At 34.2% G+C, this 18,716-nt stretch overlaps 1 protein-coding gene across 2 annotated transcripts in view; it reads left to right on the forward strand.

The window, feature by feature from the left end:
- Positions 1–480: 480 nt before the first annotated feature.
- Positions 481–18,716, forward strand: part of SOX5 (SRY-box transcription factor 5) — a 399,062-nt gene continuing 380,826 nt past the window's right edge. For both annotated transcript variants that reach the window (XM_073788966.1, XM_019936434.3), the window contains exon 1: positions 481–600. In XM_073788966.1, coding sequence (XP_073645067.1) covers positions 563–600 — 38 coding nt within the window. In that variant the 5' untranslated portion in view covers positions 481–562. The remainder of the gene's footprint in view (positions 601–18,716) is intronic.

Here is an 18,716-nt window from a genome sequence, read left to right on the forward strand (position 1 = left end):
TGCAGTTTAATCGGGGTTCTGTTAGGTTACAGATTTCTCTTTTAATCAGTAGCAAATGCATTTTCAAAAATCATATTGTGTGTGTGTGTGTGCATGCGTGTGCGTGTGTGACTTTTATTATTTAGAGGAGAGAGTATGGGAGACGCGTTAAATGAGTTGACTTCTCACATTCGGTAATGTCTGGAAGGGAGAATTAAAAGGAAAGGACAGGCACCCTGAGGTTGTCTAGTGCCTTGCAGCCCGAGAGCGTGTGGCTGGAGGAAGGGGGAGCAGCCCGACCCGCTGCTGGAAGTGCGCTACCCCTTTAAGAGACTGGTCAAGGAGTCCTAGGAGAGGGAGGGGGGGTGAGAGAGAGAGAGAGAGAGAGAGAGAGAGAGAGAGAGAGAGAGAGATTGAGAGAGAGAGAGAGAGAGAGAGAGAGAGAGAGAGAGAGAGAGAGAGAGGGAGGGAGGGAGGGAGGGAGAAAATCAATTGGTTTAGAAGGTTTGGACTCACTTGACAGGTTCAGTTGGAGACGATCATAGGTGGCTGCTGTGACAAAGGGAAATTGTGCTTTTCCAGCATGCTTACTGACCCTGATTTACCTCAGGAGTTTGAAAGGTGAGTACAGTTTTTCCCCCCTGATATATTGAAGTGCAACTATCCCATTTTACAGTAGTCTCTGAATCCATTGGAAGATGCTCCCTTAAAACGTGTTTTAAGGGAGAAGCTTTTAGCTAGTGCTTCTGCAGTCTTGTTAGCTGATTTTTGTTGATTGCCCAGACCAAATGGAACTGATTTGCAAAGTCTCCGGGATTTCTGCTAATATTTTTAGGTTACGTCCTATAACAGGAAATTAAAAGAACATTAAGCATCTCTCTCTCTCCCACTCGCTGCTTTTCTCCTTCTCATTCACTCTCTTACTTTCTTCCTTCATTGATATTTTTCTCCCCTTCTACACCTTTTTAAATGCTTTTGTGTGCAGAGTGTTACCATTTTCAACATCTCTGTCTCGTAATATCTGGGGTGACAGAAGGTTTTAGTGGTGGTTAAAACGGAGGCTATAAGTTCCTATTTGATTCTTCTGTAAAACTTTGGAAGCTGCTCAGTAAAGCACATGACCTTTTGTTGATATAAGAGAGCAGATTTTTTTTTTAAAGAAAATTTAACATCACAGGAATCTATTAGTACATTACTCTGAAATGTCAAAAAAAATGGGGATGATCCCTTTTTAAGTTTTTAGTGGCCACTTTTTGCACTGTCTTAAGCTGAATTTTGATTTATTCTGTTTTCCCTTTTGCTATGATGGGAATAAGTTTATTTGTAGTCAAGTATTTCCTATTAGAGAAATGTGTGTAATATCCTTCCATTGGATGTTTTTGCAAGTAAAGCAGGGCTCTGAAAGAATTTTAGCCCTCTTCGTGTTCCTATAAGTACACACTGCAGTTTTTAAATTTGAGTTCTTATCCTAGCATAAGTTCATTTTTTGGAACTATAAATAGAATTTTGTTTGCCATTAAAAAGAATTCAAACTTTGTATTCTGTATGGTGAATTAGAAAAAAAAGCTAAAAAAAGCCAGGATGCATGATACCCAGGCTTTTTTTTTTCATTTTCATGAAAGCTACCTTCTGTATAAACATTTGTTGTATCTGACTATGCAATGCAAGCTAGGTGCTAGACCAGCTGGTTAAAAATATGCTAAGTCAAGCTGTTCATCGCTCAAAAGACTGAATTTGATATGAAAAGACGAAAAAAGAAAGGACAAAGATTAAAACATTCTAGAAGTGAAGCAATGGAAGAGAAGAGGGGTATTGAGAATAAAATAATACTTGAATGTGGTCAGCTATTAGAGAAACCAATATCAGATCAGGAGAGAAAGTAAAATAGCCAGCATATATACTTTAATACTGTCTTCTTTCTTTCATTTCCTCCTCCTCTTTTTTTTTTTAAAAAAAAAACTTAAGGTGCATCTTCACCACATAATTCCAGTGAACGGTTGAGCTTTCTTAACAGTTTTGAATTATTTTTTTCAAAGTTCTGTATATTAACTCTTTAAAATAGTTAGCTTTTTTTTTTTTTTTTTGGTAAACATAGCCTGTTTCATATGTAGGTATTGAAGTTATTTATACTGGAACATACTACTGCTTAATACCATAGTGAGTTTTCTAGTATGTGCAGAGCGACACTTAAATGATAGTATTCTTCAACTCTATACTTTTCGAAAATAAAACTCTGAGTCTGATTTGTAAGCCTGTTAAATGACTGTTCTTATAAAAAGGTAGTTACATATTAACAGGCTGTAGCCTATTCCTTTATATAGGCAAGCTTTCCTGCTGTGAACTTTATTTGTATTTTTTCAATTATCTCTTTTTAAACTAAACTTTTCCCTTTCCTATTCCGATGCTCAAATCTCTTAACACTTTTTTTTTTTCCTGGTGAGAATTTCAGTTTTTTGTCACTCAGAGGCGTGCTTTTCTAACTGCCTAATTAAATAAGCAAGTGATAATCAATAGAGTTGTCAGTATAGACAGCATCTTTGGAAATATTAGTAGCTAAAATAATTTTGAAAAATGTCCTACAATATAAAATTTCCTAATAATTTCCCCTGTGGTTGTAATTGGTAATACATACAAAAATCTCAGTAAATCATTACTATTTGTTTACACTGAATTTGTATGGCTGAGTGTATCTATAGTCACCCACATAGAGTATATATCATGCAGACTCAATATTGAATATTTATATTCTCCAAAGGAGGTATATATGCTGTAATTACACTCTCATACATAGTCAGCTTTTTTTGCCTTTTCAACTATCTGCAACTTTCATTGGATATGTAGGTCATTTCTATCGAGTGTTAAGTTTTTATTCTGTTTGCTCACCTGATATAGATGAGTTGTTCACTCAAACTTAGTCAGAAATCTGAAAAGAAGACTTCTAAATTTCTATATGAAATAGAGAACATTGCTCTGGAGGACATTAATAAGTTGCTTGGGGCTTATGTATTTTGGAAGTTGTATGTGATTTTTTTTCTAGTTTCATCAGTAGTCTTGTCTATCTTCTATTATCCTTTCCAACCTGTAGACTATTTGAAACTTTAAGGAATATTCAAAACTTAAATGTCTGGATCAAAATTGGAATATAGATTTGTTATGTCCGTATTATCAGCCCTAGAAATGAACATGATCAATACTGTCAGACTAATAAACAGTTGCTAAATAATTCAGAAGTAGTAACAATTTCACTGTCTGCTAAAACATATTCAGGAGGTAAAGCAAATTGAACAATGATTCTAAAAAGTAAAGAAGTTGAAATATTTTATTTTTACTGTCAAGCATCCCTAACATAATTGATTATGATTAATGAAAAACAATTCTCAGGTGGGAGGTGAATAGGCAAAGTATGCTCTAAGGAATTATTTGTAAGCAAAATCTTTTAACTCATACTATTTAGAGGAAACATAACTGGCAACATGGTCTAAATGTTAGTAATAGTGTCTAGAACGAACGCTTGAACTCTCCGAAAAAATTTTAAATGAAGACAGTGAATTTATATATTTACCTGAAAATAAATAATAAAAATTGTAACTAAGGGTTTTTCCTTTCAGAATACCATTTATTTTTTCATGTTCTTAGAATGAAAATATTTAAAATATTTGTCTTAAATATCAATATCAGTTTGTTTCTGATGACTGAAAAAAGCATTTTTTGTTACTATCAATAATATTGTATTCTATTTTTCCTTATGTTTATATTTATCCTATTTGACTGTAATGTAATTGTTTTATGACCAAGCTACTTGTTACACTTTCTAATTGTTTTATGTTAAGAGACTTAATTAAAAAGCAAGTATAAGATGATTGCTTAAGAAGACAGTCTATTAATGTCTAGAAAGAAAAAAAAAAGTTGGGCTCTAAGGTAGTGGGATGAAGCAGATTAAGCTTATAATAGCACCTATTTGGTGGCTTCTCTCAAAACGGGTGCAGAAACACACTGCCAGTTTTCTACATGTTGAAGGGAACACTACAAGAGTAAAACCTTCTGCAACAAAAATTTAACTATTTACTTTATATTCCCATCTAATTTATTTATGGCCATATAGACTAAAGAAATAATTTTTCACATTAAGAGACTTTTAAGTGTTTTTCTGAAGAAGGACATATACATCAGGTACTGTGAAAAATTAATTTTAAAAATTACCATGAAAAATCACTGTTAATGGGCTGCAACAATATTTCTGACATTAGCAGTACTTTAATCACCTAAAGTTTGTCCATAGTAATAATGTATTTATCACCTGGACAGACTCATTAAGCTTGATTAAAAACTTTTTTTTAAACCATTGTGCTCATGAGTGATAAATACATTCAAGTTAGCAGGTAACCCCTAGGTGTGAATCAAAGGAAAGTTTTCGGCTCACATTGTCACCTAATGGCACCTGTAAACCTGTAAGTTTGATGTTATGTTTTCAGGATGTTCTGATATCTGCCTTTGTTCATTTTATTTATTTATTTTTTATTTTCTATTACCTTGTAGAGGAAAAGGTGCCTACAACTGATTATAGATTTTAATTACCATCCCAATAATTTGCAAGCTAACTGAGCTAAGATATTAGTTTGGAAGGCAGCTTGCATGAAGCAGTGGACAAACCATACTTGTGTCACACTCAAACTGGAGGACTGTCCTGAAGACTTAGCAGGCGATGCGATCTGACTGATTACCAAGAACAATTAAGGGTTAAATGTCAGGTAGTTCAGTGTTTAGCAGGTTGATAGATAGAGAAATGTGTGGATGTTATGATTACTTCACACGCTGATATGGTCTTATGTTTCTCAAGTATAATCAGCATACAATAATGTATTTATCTGTGCTTAGGGAGCTTTTAACTAAAGTCTGTATATGCACCATACCTGAGAGGCAACTAATAAGGCCTGTTCTAATACTTGAGCACATTACTCCTCCATAGAGCTGGAAGCTATTTCAAAGGTATTACATTCATAATGCATTTAAAAAGCCAAATTATATTCATGGTTAAAGTCTGACTTTTATTGTCTGTTCTTTCCACAATCAATTCTCCAGCCACCTAATGAGTATGTGTATAATGCAGATGTGTATTATGTATGTTGAATACCTCCCTTTCTATAGACGAGTCAAATAAATATAACTGATAGATTTTGGTTTTCTTCCATAGTTTGTTACTCATTTATAATTTCAATGAGTTTAACAGCATGGGAAATAAAATAATCTTGACGTTTCTCTTGTTCTAACTTATATATAGTTTAATATGTCAGGTTTCTGACTCAGATGATGGCACTCAGATAGAAATATGTGCAAAGATTTAACCAAAACATGAAATATCTTCCTTTTAAAGGAAACATTTTGTTGGACAAGAAATGGACTGAAACATAGCAAATTCTTTCTTGCTCCATTCATTCTGTCCTTTTTTCTTTTCACTGATTGAGAGCATTGTCATTTACATTAAATATAAAATTTGAATGTTATATGGATGAACATGATCGAGTGATATTGCTGGAGAAGAAAAAATTTAAAGACATACTATTTTGCTTCAGCGAACAGCACTTATTTGGACATTCTTTAAGAGAATGCCTCATATTTCTCCACTTTAATCAGGAACTAATAATGGTTCAGGAGGTGACCTTTTCATCCTTTCTGACTTCTGTGTTTTCTCCTGCAGTTTGGAAACTGCACTCCCTTCTCTTTAGCATTATCTATTCTTCTCTTCACTTACTAGTTGAGAGTTCCTACATCTCTGGAGATACTGTGGCGTGTGGTTCTGCTTGTCCAATAGGGGGGTGTTGCATTTCTCCACATTCAGTATCCTTTTCCCTCGGAGCCTGAGTGTAAAACCTCAGCAGTACTCCCTGCCTTTGCCAGCCTGAGGAGTCAGAGACTCAAAGTTGTTCCCAGCTCTTGCGCCTTCATTGTAGAGCTGCATTCTGCTCAGTGGGCTGCCGAGAAGGACCAGACCGAAACAAGATTTAGAAGAATTCTGGTGAGAACTGTTTATAGGGATATGGTATTTTAAAAGAATGTAGTAAACAAACAGAATTGTGGCATAAACAAAGATAATTAGCATAAACAATGTCGTTTTAGGACAGGTGGTTTTAAAAAACAAACAACAAAAAACCCAAATATGAACCCAACTTGAATGCTGCCAGTTTGGAACCACTGAACCTTAATCTGTACTTCATGAGAATTACCCAGGTTTGTTGATAAACTTATTAACATGCTTTTTCTGTTTCTTTTGTATCATTTTCCGGTCATTATGCCCTTTTGTCACCCAGCTTGAAAGTAATCTATTACAAGGTAGTGTAAGGACTTTTTACCCATAAAACATGACAGAAGGAAAATTAAAAACAAAAACTTGTGGTTGTTCATAGACATTTGAAATCAGTATCGAAGCTTAAGTCAATTCAAAACTGAACTCAGCTCATTGTATTTTAAATCTCTCTTTGTATCTAAGTGACATTTCAGTCACTTGGCTGTTTAGTATTAATGCATTTACTTTCGTCTTGCCTCAGAATTCAGAGATTTCTTGCTATAGCTGAATCATCACTTGTGTTATATGTTTATTTCTGAGTGTTGCTTATGTCTGCTTCCTATTTTCTCTATGAGTTAGTGAAGGTGGTACAGCACTATATAAATGTAGTTGGTGATCATGCAGTAAGAGGATGCTAACTATTGTGGACCACGTTATCTAAACCTACTATGCTGTCGTGACGAATTTTTATCTGGAGACATTTAGGTTTATTACTAAATGACGTTTTTTCTTAATGCCTTCTACTGAACTATTTTGGCTTAGATGAAATGTGGAGTATGGTGAGCAGAAAGCTGTTTATTTTTCTTGCATTAAGGACCAAAGTTCTTTATGGAAGTGTAAAAGGTTTTTTTCTATTTGTCTTCTCGTGGAGAATGGGGACCAGGAATTCAAAGTAGGTAGCTGTAGTATTCTGCAGCCCTTCTCTCAGCTGAAATGAAAGCATTTGTGAATGAGTTTTGGTTTCTTGGAGTTATAAAGATGTGTGTAAACTAGTAAACCATGTCTCATTCATGTGCTATGGAGATTTCTCGTACTTCAGGGACAAAAATAATTTGGCTACTAACGAATTAGGGCTACCTGCCAGTGCCAACACATACTGTAGGTAAGAGGAACACTATAAAGAAAAGCTGCTGGCAGCAAATCCCTTGAAACTTTCATATGTAACAGTGTTTCTATTTCTGCTCTTCACATCTTTGAAAGAATGTGTTTTTTCGAAGAGAAAATGTTAAAAAAACAGAAGATAGGATGTTTCTTAAAAATGTATTAGTAGCTTCATTTTTAATATTTCTCATTGTAGAGCTGCATAGGCTTTTATTATGTTCTATGCACACGTGCCTCCCCTCTCCATCCCAGTCATTTCTGTGACATTTAAACCTGAGTATCAGATGCATTGAGAGTAGATGTAATATGAAGAAATGAAATTTGCCGTATAGGGCCAAAGAAAAGGCACCCTTGAAACCTTATAAGCTTTTTATATTGGCACTTTAAGAGAGTTAGACCAGTTGGGACGCTGAGCAGCAATTCCATAAAGGATGTGTCCTCTCTTTTAGGGCTTCAGGAACATCACTGAGAAAGAAAGGAAAGAGTTAACCTGCTTTGCTTGTTGGTATATTTTTTAATCTAGTAGTAAAATAGGACACAGGCCCAAATCTTGTTTTCTTGGTATATTTTTAATCAAAATTTATTTTAAATGTAGTAAATTATTTACTTTAGTACTGATTTGGGTTTTGTTTTCTGTTTTTATGTGAATTAGGATGATGGTACCAAGGGGGTAGGTTGTTTGAGAGTTGGTTGTGAAACTTGCAAATATGATCTGTTGATTTGTCATTTTAAACAATTTTTATCTAATAAAAGAGCATCCTAATGAAAAAGAAACACAGTGAAAATGAAAAATATGTCTTCACATAAGAGAACACAAAATGAAAAAGTGAGGTTTTATTTATGCTATTAATTTTTCATTCACAGTTAATATAGGTTGCTTGATGAAGATCTAAAACATTTTTATTCTAATTCTGGAGTCAAGGTATTACTTGTTTGCTTACAATTCTTCCTTTGGGTTATTTACCCTGAGCCAGTTTGTTGGGCAATAATTTACAAAGTCCAAAGACTTTTTTAAAACTTGTTTCTCGATGTCCTTTTGTTTCAACCCCCATTTAAAAAATTTGCTGTCGAGTTTCGTAATATGTTTGAGAAGCGTTTGCAGGAAGATGTCATAAAATTAATGCCAATATTTCTTCTTTTTTATCAGCACTACAAGGGATCTATGTTGAAGATTTGTTAGGATAATGTGTAGTGAAAGGAGTGAACTGGTAATCAAACTTCAATTTCTGATTCATTCACTAATTCACTAACTTTGACCTTGAATGAGTGCTAACTGAATATACAATATCAGATTCAGATTGTCATCTCCCCCATAGTATTATCAGGATGCGAAGAAAACTTCTATGTAGTACGCAAAGTCCCATTAATCAAACAACACCTTGGGATGGAAAAACAAAGATAACAATGAATGCTATTTCTGAGACCAGAACTTCTATTTCTCTCCAGTCCTAAACATAATTAGCATTTGGGAAACACAGGAAAATGTATTGTTTTGAGAGCCCTAAGGGCTGTGGGATGTAAATGTGGTAGTGTAATCGTTTCTAAAAATTTTAGCATTACTGGACTGGAAGAATAAAACGGATCTAATTTGACCTATAAACAGTTTAGGAATATTGAATGCTTTAAAAGCATTCTTCTAGAGAAAGAAAGGCATCCAGAAGCTCCTGATAATCAATTTAAGGAACAAAGTAAAGGAGCAGACTATATAGACTTTCAAAAGTAAATTAAAAGATAATTGGGTGTCGCTAAGAGTTATGTGAAGAATTTATTTTGGGGAATGAAATAGTTATACACATACACACATACAAAAGTTTGGAATTTAGGAGAAACTTTTTCGCTTAGAGGGTAATGAAATTTTGAATAAGTTGATTTTGAATAAATCATACCAAATCCTGATGAAGCTGCAGTTTTGGGGAGAAAATCTTGAAAGGAAGAAATATTTCATAGAAATAGAAACAAAGTTCATTCCCACTTTCTCATTTGCAGCACAGAATCTTATGACATGAGCTATAGGGACATATAATAATATTCAGCTTTAAAAATCTGAAGGTGGTATTGGAGTTCATATTTAATGGAAAATTTGCATTCAAGAAGGCTAAATCAAGATACGCCTGAGTTACATTTGGGGATATTTGAGATTTGGGGTTGAGATTAGAAATTTAAGTGTTAGAATATTAAGGCATACATATAAAATGGCAGGTTTTTGGTGGATTTTTAGTATTTCTCCTAAAGCATAGAACAATTTCCTCTTTTTTGGTAAAAATTTACATTTGTCAATATCTTCATTGATTTGTCTTTGGAAGTATAACCTAATAAGAAAGTGTTAGTAGCTGGGTGTAGGATCTCAAGATCCAGTTCTTCCCTGCATACTGAGAAGAGATTTGGGGTCTTAGCGTGTGCATCTGTAAAATTCGAAGGTGGGCTAGATAATCTCTAAAATCTCTCAAGTCTAAAATTTCATCACTTTGAAATACATTTGAAAGATTCCTAGCTCCTCACTCTAGTGGTCAGGATTCTTACATTTATGCATCTATTTGGAGACAGAATATATTATACAACCAGCCTTTAACATGTGGAATCACTTCTCAGTTTCCCTCCCAGTGGAGTGGTGTTGGGCAGGAACATGTAACCATAGTATATTTTAGGAGTTTTAAATCTAAGTACTATGTATAATTCTTACTCAGGATTAAGTGCTCAAATTGCTATGAACTATTTTGAATCTAAGTGTTTCGAAAAATAAGATTCACATTCTATGTGTTTGAAACTCTCAGGTGCATCAGATCCCTATCCTCAACTATTACAAATATTGTGAAAAATACATTATATATGGATTGCTAAACAAGGCACTGTGGGGGAATATGAAAAGCAAGAGAGTGGCATTTTAGGTCAAAGAGCTGAAAGTCTATTTATAAAGATAAGATGGAATTAAAAAAAAAAAAAGACTAGACAGTAGAGCATTAGGACAACAGGGGGGCTCTGGACATTGTATGTCTTTATATGAATAAATAAAACATTGGCCCGGAAAGTGGCAAGATCAACTAAGATTACAAACAGGTAGTCCAAAGAAAAATTTTAAGTGGTTCTCAACATAAATTAGGTAACTATTAGCATTAGCATCAGGCCAGCCGATCTAATATGCACTAATAGTTGGCAATCTCAAGAAAAATGTTAAACCCTATGAAGCAAGAAGTAGAGGAACAACCAATGAAAGATGCATTAAAAAGCTATATAATCTGAGAGGGCAGGCTTCACATACTGCTAATATCTTACGTTTGGCAGATTGCATGCTTTATTTAAAACCCAGTGCTTGAAAAAAAGTGTAGTTATACCATCAGTAACATAATCTTTGACTACATATCCAATGACCTTCCGTATTATCTATACTTTGAAAATATGACTGTGGTATCAGTAAGTCCCTGTACACATTAGCTGTAAGTTTTAAGTATAGATTCGTATATTTGAGTTAGCGTAGGAACGTACTGTGTGTTAAAATTAATTCTTTGCTTAATAATTATGATGTAGAATTTTTTATTCTATTCTTTTCCTACAGTATTTTTCAAAATTTATTGCAGATTTCTTTTTTCTAAGTATACACAAATTGAGTTAGATGATAATATATTTCTCTTCTGAGCATAATCCTTGTTTTACATTTTATAACAATAAATATGAAACATTGCTAAAGAGAAGTATTTATCAAACTGTGCTACACAGAATACTGTTTTTTAAATTTAAAAACTTTTATTTATTAATTTTTTTTATTGGGGTAAAATTGCTTTACGATGTTGTGTTACTTTCTGCTGTACAACGAAGTGAATTAGCTCTATGTATACGTATATCCCCTCCCTCTTGAACCTCCCTCCCTCTTTTTAATTTAGGAATAAGGAATGGGTGTTATTCTCTTATTCTCGTGGTACAGGTATAAAGATTGTTTAAAAAAAAAAGAAGTACAAGAGAGCCTTATTGAACCAGAACTACATTTAGAGGGAGGAAAATGTGCAAATTCCTACTGTTAAACAAGAAAGAAAATCTGGAAGTCATCCCAGTTGGGCAACTTACTGCTAATATATTTTATAATCCAGAATTTAGTGATATACAAAGTTGGCATATGTTCCTACAGTTTCTAAATCAAGAATTAAAACTTTGTGATGTACAAGTCATTTAAATTTGGGGGGTTTCCGTCATGCGTCTATAAAATGGGCTTTAAAATGAGTATCAAATTATCCTCTGATGCTAATGAGGCATCTTAAACTTAGTAAAATTTATAAAAGTATTTGGATATCTCTTAATGCAAGCCACTGAATTCAAACTTTGAAAACTAGGTTTAATTCTTGACAAATATAAAATGGTCAGAACTTCAATGAAAATTATATATTTTTGTTTGATATTTGAAAATTATTTTGGCATATAAAAAAACCCGTAAGAAGCTTATTGACTTACTTTTTTAAAATTTGTAGTTAATACAACTATAATTGTTTTAAATGCACTTATGATTATTGATCCCAGGTAACTTGTACCTAAATAGCAACAATATAGCTATAGTTTCTTCTGACTGCTTACTGCTAATTATGAAATATCCTAAAAGCACATCTCTTCCCATTTTATATGTAGGAAATCTGATACACCAAAAGTTGTTTTTGCATGAATCCATATATCAAGTATTTAAGTAACGAATTTGCTGCTTTAACATATTCCTATGCTCTAACCTATGCAAATTAAAATTCATTTATTTGTGTATAATCATAAAAATGAATCATTGTATAGAACAAATTATTGGGCAACAAAAAAGTGATTTTCTATTAAAAAGTCACACACTGTTGATTTTTAAAGTAATATTTGTACAAATATTTTGAAAATTAGAAAATATTAAATAACTTGAAGAAACTTATCTATGCAAATCATAGATTTGCATAGTAAAAGTAACATGACTCATTTTGTATTAGCTACCTATTCCTTTAGACAGGAGGTGAAGCCTGGGGAAATTTATAGATTTCTTTTTATGGGCAGCTGTATAACAAGCAAACAAAAGCACCCCAGAAACAGAACCCTTATTTTTGATATAAAATTGTTTTCCACTGATAGTATCTCTTGGAAGCCAGAAGCCATCCAAAGTGCTGATACCAATTTAAGAAGATGATCTTTTGCCTTAATTATACATCTGGGAAATATTAGCTGAACATTTTGTGGAGAACAGTGAATACCTTATTTGCCAGTTGTCTAAAATGCTGCTAATGATCGACATAGTGCCAGTGTTTTGATGGCTCAAACCTAGGCTGAATATGAATACAAAGAACACAGTTGGGGGAAAAAAGCGCACATTTTATACGAAACAGATTTCAACCATCTGCTTGGCACTTAAGTTTGCGACTATAGGCGATATATGAAAGAGACCACTGTCCATGTTATGAATGGTATCACTTTTATTGGTACCTTAGAAAAACCATAGGATTTTGAAAGCGTATATAACCAATGATTTTCCTCAGCTAAATAATGAAAGCAAGGGCCTCAGCCAAAATTTTGTTCTCTCCATAATCTCTTCTATGTCAGTCGTCTTTTCCTAGCAAAATGGGTTTCGCTAAAGTAGGTCTTAGGATATTAAAATATACCAGACAGCACTATGCAAGTGGCCCTTCCGAGGAGCGCCCCAGATGGTTATGAGATAAAATACTGTTTGCTTTAGGAATAGGTTATATTCCTGAGTCTGTTGCCTGAGTACTGAGGCGCATGTCAAATCAGCATGGAAGTTAATGGTCCAGAAGCACTTCTGATTTTAATGCTTTTCCATTTGTTCTGAATTTATAGTATTAAATCAGACCTGTACTGTCTCATCACTAGTTCAGTAAGGGAAAATCATGCTATAGACAGCAAACTATAAGCAAAATCTGATTATTTGACCCATTTCATTTACTTTAAAGTTATGGGAGAAATTCTCAATAAAAGAATATTGGCAAATATTATACACTAGAAGTTTGTAAATTTATAGAGTAGGTGGCAAGAGCTATTATAGTCTGGTACTTAGGACAATGTAAGCAAAAATTGAATTTTGGGCTAAGTAATTTGACGTATTTTCCTTATCTGAAGTATATTTTGTATTTTAAATATTAGGAAAATTGAGCTATTAGAACGTGTTAGCTTATTGATTTGTCCACACCGTATGAATTACCGTAGATATATTGAGACCTTTTTAGCTTTTGAGGAAGAAGTACATGATTTAGTGAAAAGTAGAAAGAAATGTTCTCAGAATCCCCATATACCTGTGCTTTCCCATATGGTAGCCACTAGCCACATGCCACTATTGAGCACTTGACAGGAGGCTGATCTGAATTGAGATCTGCTCTAAGTACAAGATACACACTGGATTTTTGAAGACTTAGTTTGAAAGGAAGAATGTAAAATACCTTACTGAGATTTCTTAAATACCGGTTATGTGTTGAAATGATAATATTTGGATATATTGGCTTCAATGAAATGTGATTAAAGTTATTTTCACCTGTTTCTTTTTACTTTTTTAGTGAGGCAACTTGAAAACTTCAAATTACGTATGTGGCTCATATTTGTGGCTCACATTATATTTCTATTGGATGGCGCTCTTTTATCCTTTAATGTGAAGGGAGGGAAATTAAAACTTCTATCTGTGTCTAGATTCGAGTAGTTCACAGCTCAGCAGGGTGGCAATGTGTCACAAAGACTTAAGTTTTTATTAACTGTCTTCCTTCTTAGCTTTCCTCTACAAGAAGGTGAAATTTTATCACTTTTAGAAAAGCCCTCATAGTGACACTGACTTGCACAGATGCTTGTATCATTTACCCAATGAATATTGTCAGTTTCTCCCAACTTCTGTGGAGTTACAGTGGGAAAGAAGATGTTTGCTTAGGGATCGTTTAGGTTATTTTAGAGATTATATGTTTGAAAGGTACAATTGTATTTACTTTTATGAAGTGCAGTGTATCTGTAGTTTCTTCACTGGGTTTAAAGAAGTTTGTGGTTGAGTAGGAAAACCTCCTTTTGCATCCCAGCTGATACTACTCCCAGTTTCTAAACCTGACCCACAACATGTGATCCAAGCTCTTTCTCTATAGGTATAAAGATAGCAGTTACATTCAGTGTGTATCTATTATGTGCCAGACAGCCTCACAGAAATCTTAGCCTCACAGAAATCTTATCTCCATTTTATGAATGAAGAAGATGAAACAAAAAGAGTTGCCTAATTTCTCACAGATAATAAGTGGCAGAACTGGGGTACCAACCCATACAGTCCAGCTCCAAAGACCTCACTCTTAACCATCAAATTGTACTAGTGATCTCGATAATAAAGTGCTTTCATAACTTTATAATTATTATTTATTTTAGTGTCAGAAATGTCTTCATTCATTCAACAAATGTATTTCATATACCTACTATGCCAGGAATCATTTTAGTTGCTGAATAACTCTTATAGAATTATAGACACTATAAATAAATAACATACAATAATTGTGATATAAACTCCTAATTTCTCCTCTCTGAATGAATTCATTCATTCATGGCACAAAGTGATATGCTAGGTGGTGGATATCCGGACATCTGGGCAATTAAATAAAGGGTTTCTTGGTAAAGGCAACCTGGAACTGTTTTTGATAGATACTAATTTTCAGTGCACATTATAGATGGAATTCCTTACTGTGAGAAGTGTAACTATATAAAATTTCTCAAATATCTCTTTCCCAAGTCCTTTACAGCGCGTTATATATTGAAATAATTTCTCTATGGACAGTCAGTGCCTTCACTCAGAAAGTTTATCTGATCAGTTTTGCTGTCTTAATTGGACAGGAAACTTCTTGACCATAATTTTTGAGTATGTCAGTGTTCACATTTTATATGGTGATTTTATATGGAAAAGTTTGTAATGAATTGGGAAATAATGATATAATTAATATGATATTAATCCTTTGATCTAACTTATAGCCATGACATACTGATTTTGTTGGGTAGCAGGCAGGAGTGTTGGTGATTTTGAGTAGAAAACTCAATCAGGTATGTGACAGGTAAAAACACTGCAGATCCCTGGAAACAACAAGGCATTTGGGAACAGAGCTGAACCTTGTGGTTTCACTACAGAGGTTTTTCAGTTTTACTGTTAAACTTATATATGTTAATATAGATTTGAGTTCCATGGATCTCTGTTTTAAGTCTTGGATCTTTTAAGTGTTTTTTCCAGATGTAGATATGGCTGTGGTTTCTGGTTCTTTCTTTGATTTCTTGTTCCTTACTAGCTGTAGTTACTGGTGGGTCTTGGAACTAGACTGCTAAAATTTATTCTACAACTTCACCACTTATTAGCTATGTGAGTTTTGCAAATTACATAAACTCCCCATGCCTTAATTTCTGTATCTGTGAAATGGGGATTATAATAATTCCCTCAATTTAGGTCATTTAGCTGCTTAAATAAGAAAACATGTGTCATTTAGTATGCTCAAGAAGTGGACATTATTTCTTCAAACAAATTTGAATCATGTAGAAGGAATTCCAAAAATACTTCACATAATATGGCAAATGACATTGGACTGCAGACTAATACATAAATATTAAGTACTTAGTAAATAATGTTGAAGCCAGTGGTTTGTACACGATTTATTAGAACTTCAAGTACATCCTAAAAGGATTAAAATATAAAACATAAAATATTCATGTCACAGAATCACTTGTATTTTACATATTATACAAATATATTAAATATATTTTATATAGAATGTATTATAATATATACATATTTTATGCAGTTATATATTATGCATATACTATACACACCATATATATGGTTATGGAAGTGTGTGTATAGATGTATAGACAGATAAAATAAGGGAAGAGAATTATTTCTAAAACCTTGGCGAAGAATAATTCTGTTACCTGACAGTTACAATGAGGTTCATGGTTATCATGTTCTGATAAAAAAAAAAACAAAACAACTTACCATTATATCAGTAATCGCAATTGTTTTATGGGGCCCTGATGTCTAAGGGAGTGATTTATTTTATGAATCCTTAAATTGTCTTCAGTAGAAGTGCTGCAGAAGATTCATAAGGCATTCTTCACATTGCCATTTTTAGTAGAGACTAGATAAGAGAAAGAATGTTCAATGATAACTAACTTAGTGAAGGAAGGCATTTCTATAAGTAGCTAAACTAATGTTTGCCAGGTATGTAGATTTCCTGGTGAAAGGATACTGGCAGAGATCTAAGAAAAGGCTAACATGTCCCTTAAACTATCTCCTTTAAATAACAGTTGTTACATTCAGGCTGTTGCTAAGAGATGAGGAACAATCACTTCTTGACTGAGTTGTATTCTTGCCTAGATTGAGGGCACTCCCACCTCTGTCCTTAAATTGACTCTAGATTTAGGACTACTTAGAGACAAAGCAGAAGTTTCCTCAGGAAACACTTTTGGATCTGCTCAAGGACCTGAAGAGCATCGCATTGAGACTGTAGAGTTTGGTATAGTACATTAGGGGTTATCTTCATTTGAAGCATGTTAAGGCTGTTATTTATTGTCCACTCTGATGACTGTTTTGTTTGCATATTTTGAACAATCCAGCACCTCATCGGGCCCTCTGGGTTGATTACACTTTAAAAATCATCCCAGGGCTTCCCTGGTGGTGCAGTGGTTGAGAGTCCGCCTGCCGATGCAGGGTTCATGACCCGGTCCGGGAAAATCCCACATGCCGCGGAGCGGCTGGGCCCGTGAGCCACGGCCGCTGAGCCTGCGCGTCCGGAGCCTGTGCTCCGCAACGGGAGAGGCCACAACAGTGAGAGGCCCGCGTACAGAAAAAAAAAAAAAAAAAAAAAAAAAAAAAAATCATCCCAAATTAACTGAATGGGAAATTAACAGATAATTCTATATGCTTTCAGATGATTTAGTAGTGCATCTATATTTAGAGTGATGTAGACACAGGAACATTCCCATCTTGATTTATTCATTTAAAAATATTTGGTGAATACTTACTATGTGAATAATTTGGCAACATGAAAGTACACATCAATGTGAATAAAGGAATTGGAGGGAGTGGCAAAAGGGGGAAAGAGTGTAGGATAAAAAAGATACCTACAATTTATCACTTTATCGATACAAGAGTATCATTTAAAAGCACTGCTTTTTTGCCATTTGAAAACTAAAGCATTGCCCAAACTGATGGTTTTGGTTTAGGCATACCTGTTTTAGAACTGCTCTTTATGACATTTAGGCACTTATAGATCATGATGGCAAATCTAACTCATAAGCCTGGAAGATTTTTGACTTTACTTTGTTACAACTGAAAATATCCTGATCATCTAAAAAATGCTACAATTATTCAGAGATATAGAATTCTTCTGAATGTTTCCCTTTATTTAAAAAAATACCAAATCTACAAAAACGTTGAATGTGTAGCACAATGAACATTCGTATACTTTCCACTTAATTATTAACTTCTGGCCCCTTTGCTTTTCTTTTTTTTTTTTTGAAAGTAAGTTGCAGGCTAATAGTATTAAGAACTAGGACATTTTCCTACATATCCGCAATAACAACATCACATCCAAGAGAGTAACGTTAATATAGTAATATTATTTGATACAGTCCATCCACATGTTCTAATTGTCCCAATAATGCTGTTTTAAGCCCTTTTTTTTTTCCTCTTTAAATCCAGGATCAAGTCAAGCATCAGTTACTGCATTTACTTGTCATATCTCTCTAGGTGTCCTTTATTTATTTTTATTTTAATTTTTAATTTTTTATTTTTTTTGTGGTACACGGGCCAGATCTCACTGTTGTGACCTCTCCCGCTGCGGAGCACAGGCTCCGGACGCGCAGGCTCAGTGGCCATGGCTCACGGGCCCAACCCCTACGCGGCATGTGGGATCTTCCCGGACCAGGGCATGAACCCGTGTCCCCTGCATTGGCAGGCAGACTCCCGACCACTGCGCCACCAGGGAAGCCCCTTTTTTAAAATTTTTATTTATTTATTTTTAACATCTTTATTGGAGTATAATTGCATTACAATGGCGTGTTAGTTTCTGCTTTATAACAAAGTGAATCACCTATACATATACATATATCCCCATATCTCTTCCCTCTTGCATCTCGCTCCCTCCCACCCTCCCTATCCCACCCCTCTAGGTGGTCACAAAGCATCTAGGTGTCCTTTAATTGTAAGTAATATCCTGCCATTTTTTGTCTTGACATTATTTTAATCTCATATAGTCATCTCGCAATCTGAATTTGTCTGCTTGTGTCCCTTATTAGATTCAGATTAGATACAGATTTTAAAGACAGGTATTATACCATTGTCCTTTTTTTAAAATCAGTTAAGATTATAATTAGATCTGTCAGAAGTGGCTACCTCCAAGTTCAGATTTTGTGTAACAAATTCATGGGGACATGTTTTTTTCCTTGGCTTAGATTTTAAGAGATATAATCTGTCATCAGAAAGCTATCCAAACCATGGTGATTTGTCTTATAGAGAGCTTGGTACTTGTTGATACTAGTTGAGAAAATAGGACTTCTTTGATCCAAGAAACCATCACAGTTTATCTACAAAACCTACTCTGAAGATGGCCACAAATACTAA

The sequence above is a fragment of the Tursiops truncatus genome, chromosome 11 (assembly GCF_011762595.2).
Source record: "Tursiops truncatus isolate mTurTru1 chromosome 11, mTurTru1.mat.Y, whole genome shotgun sequence".
Taxonomy (NCBI): domain Eukaryota; kingdom Metazoa; phylum Chordata; class Mammalia; order Artiodactyla; family Delphinidae; genus Tursiops; species Tursiops truncatus.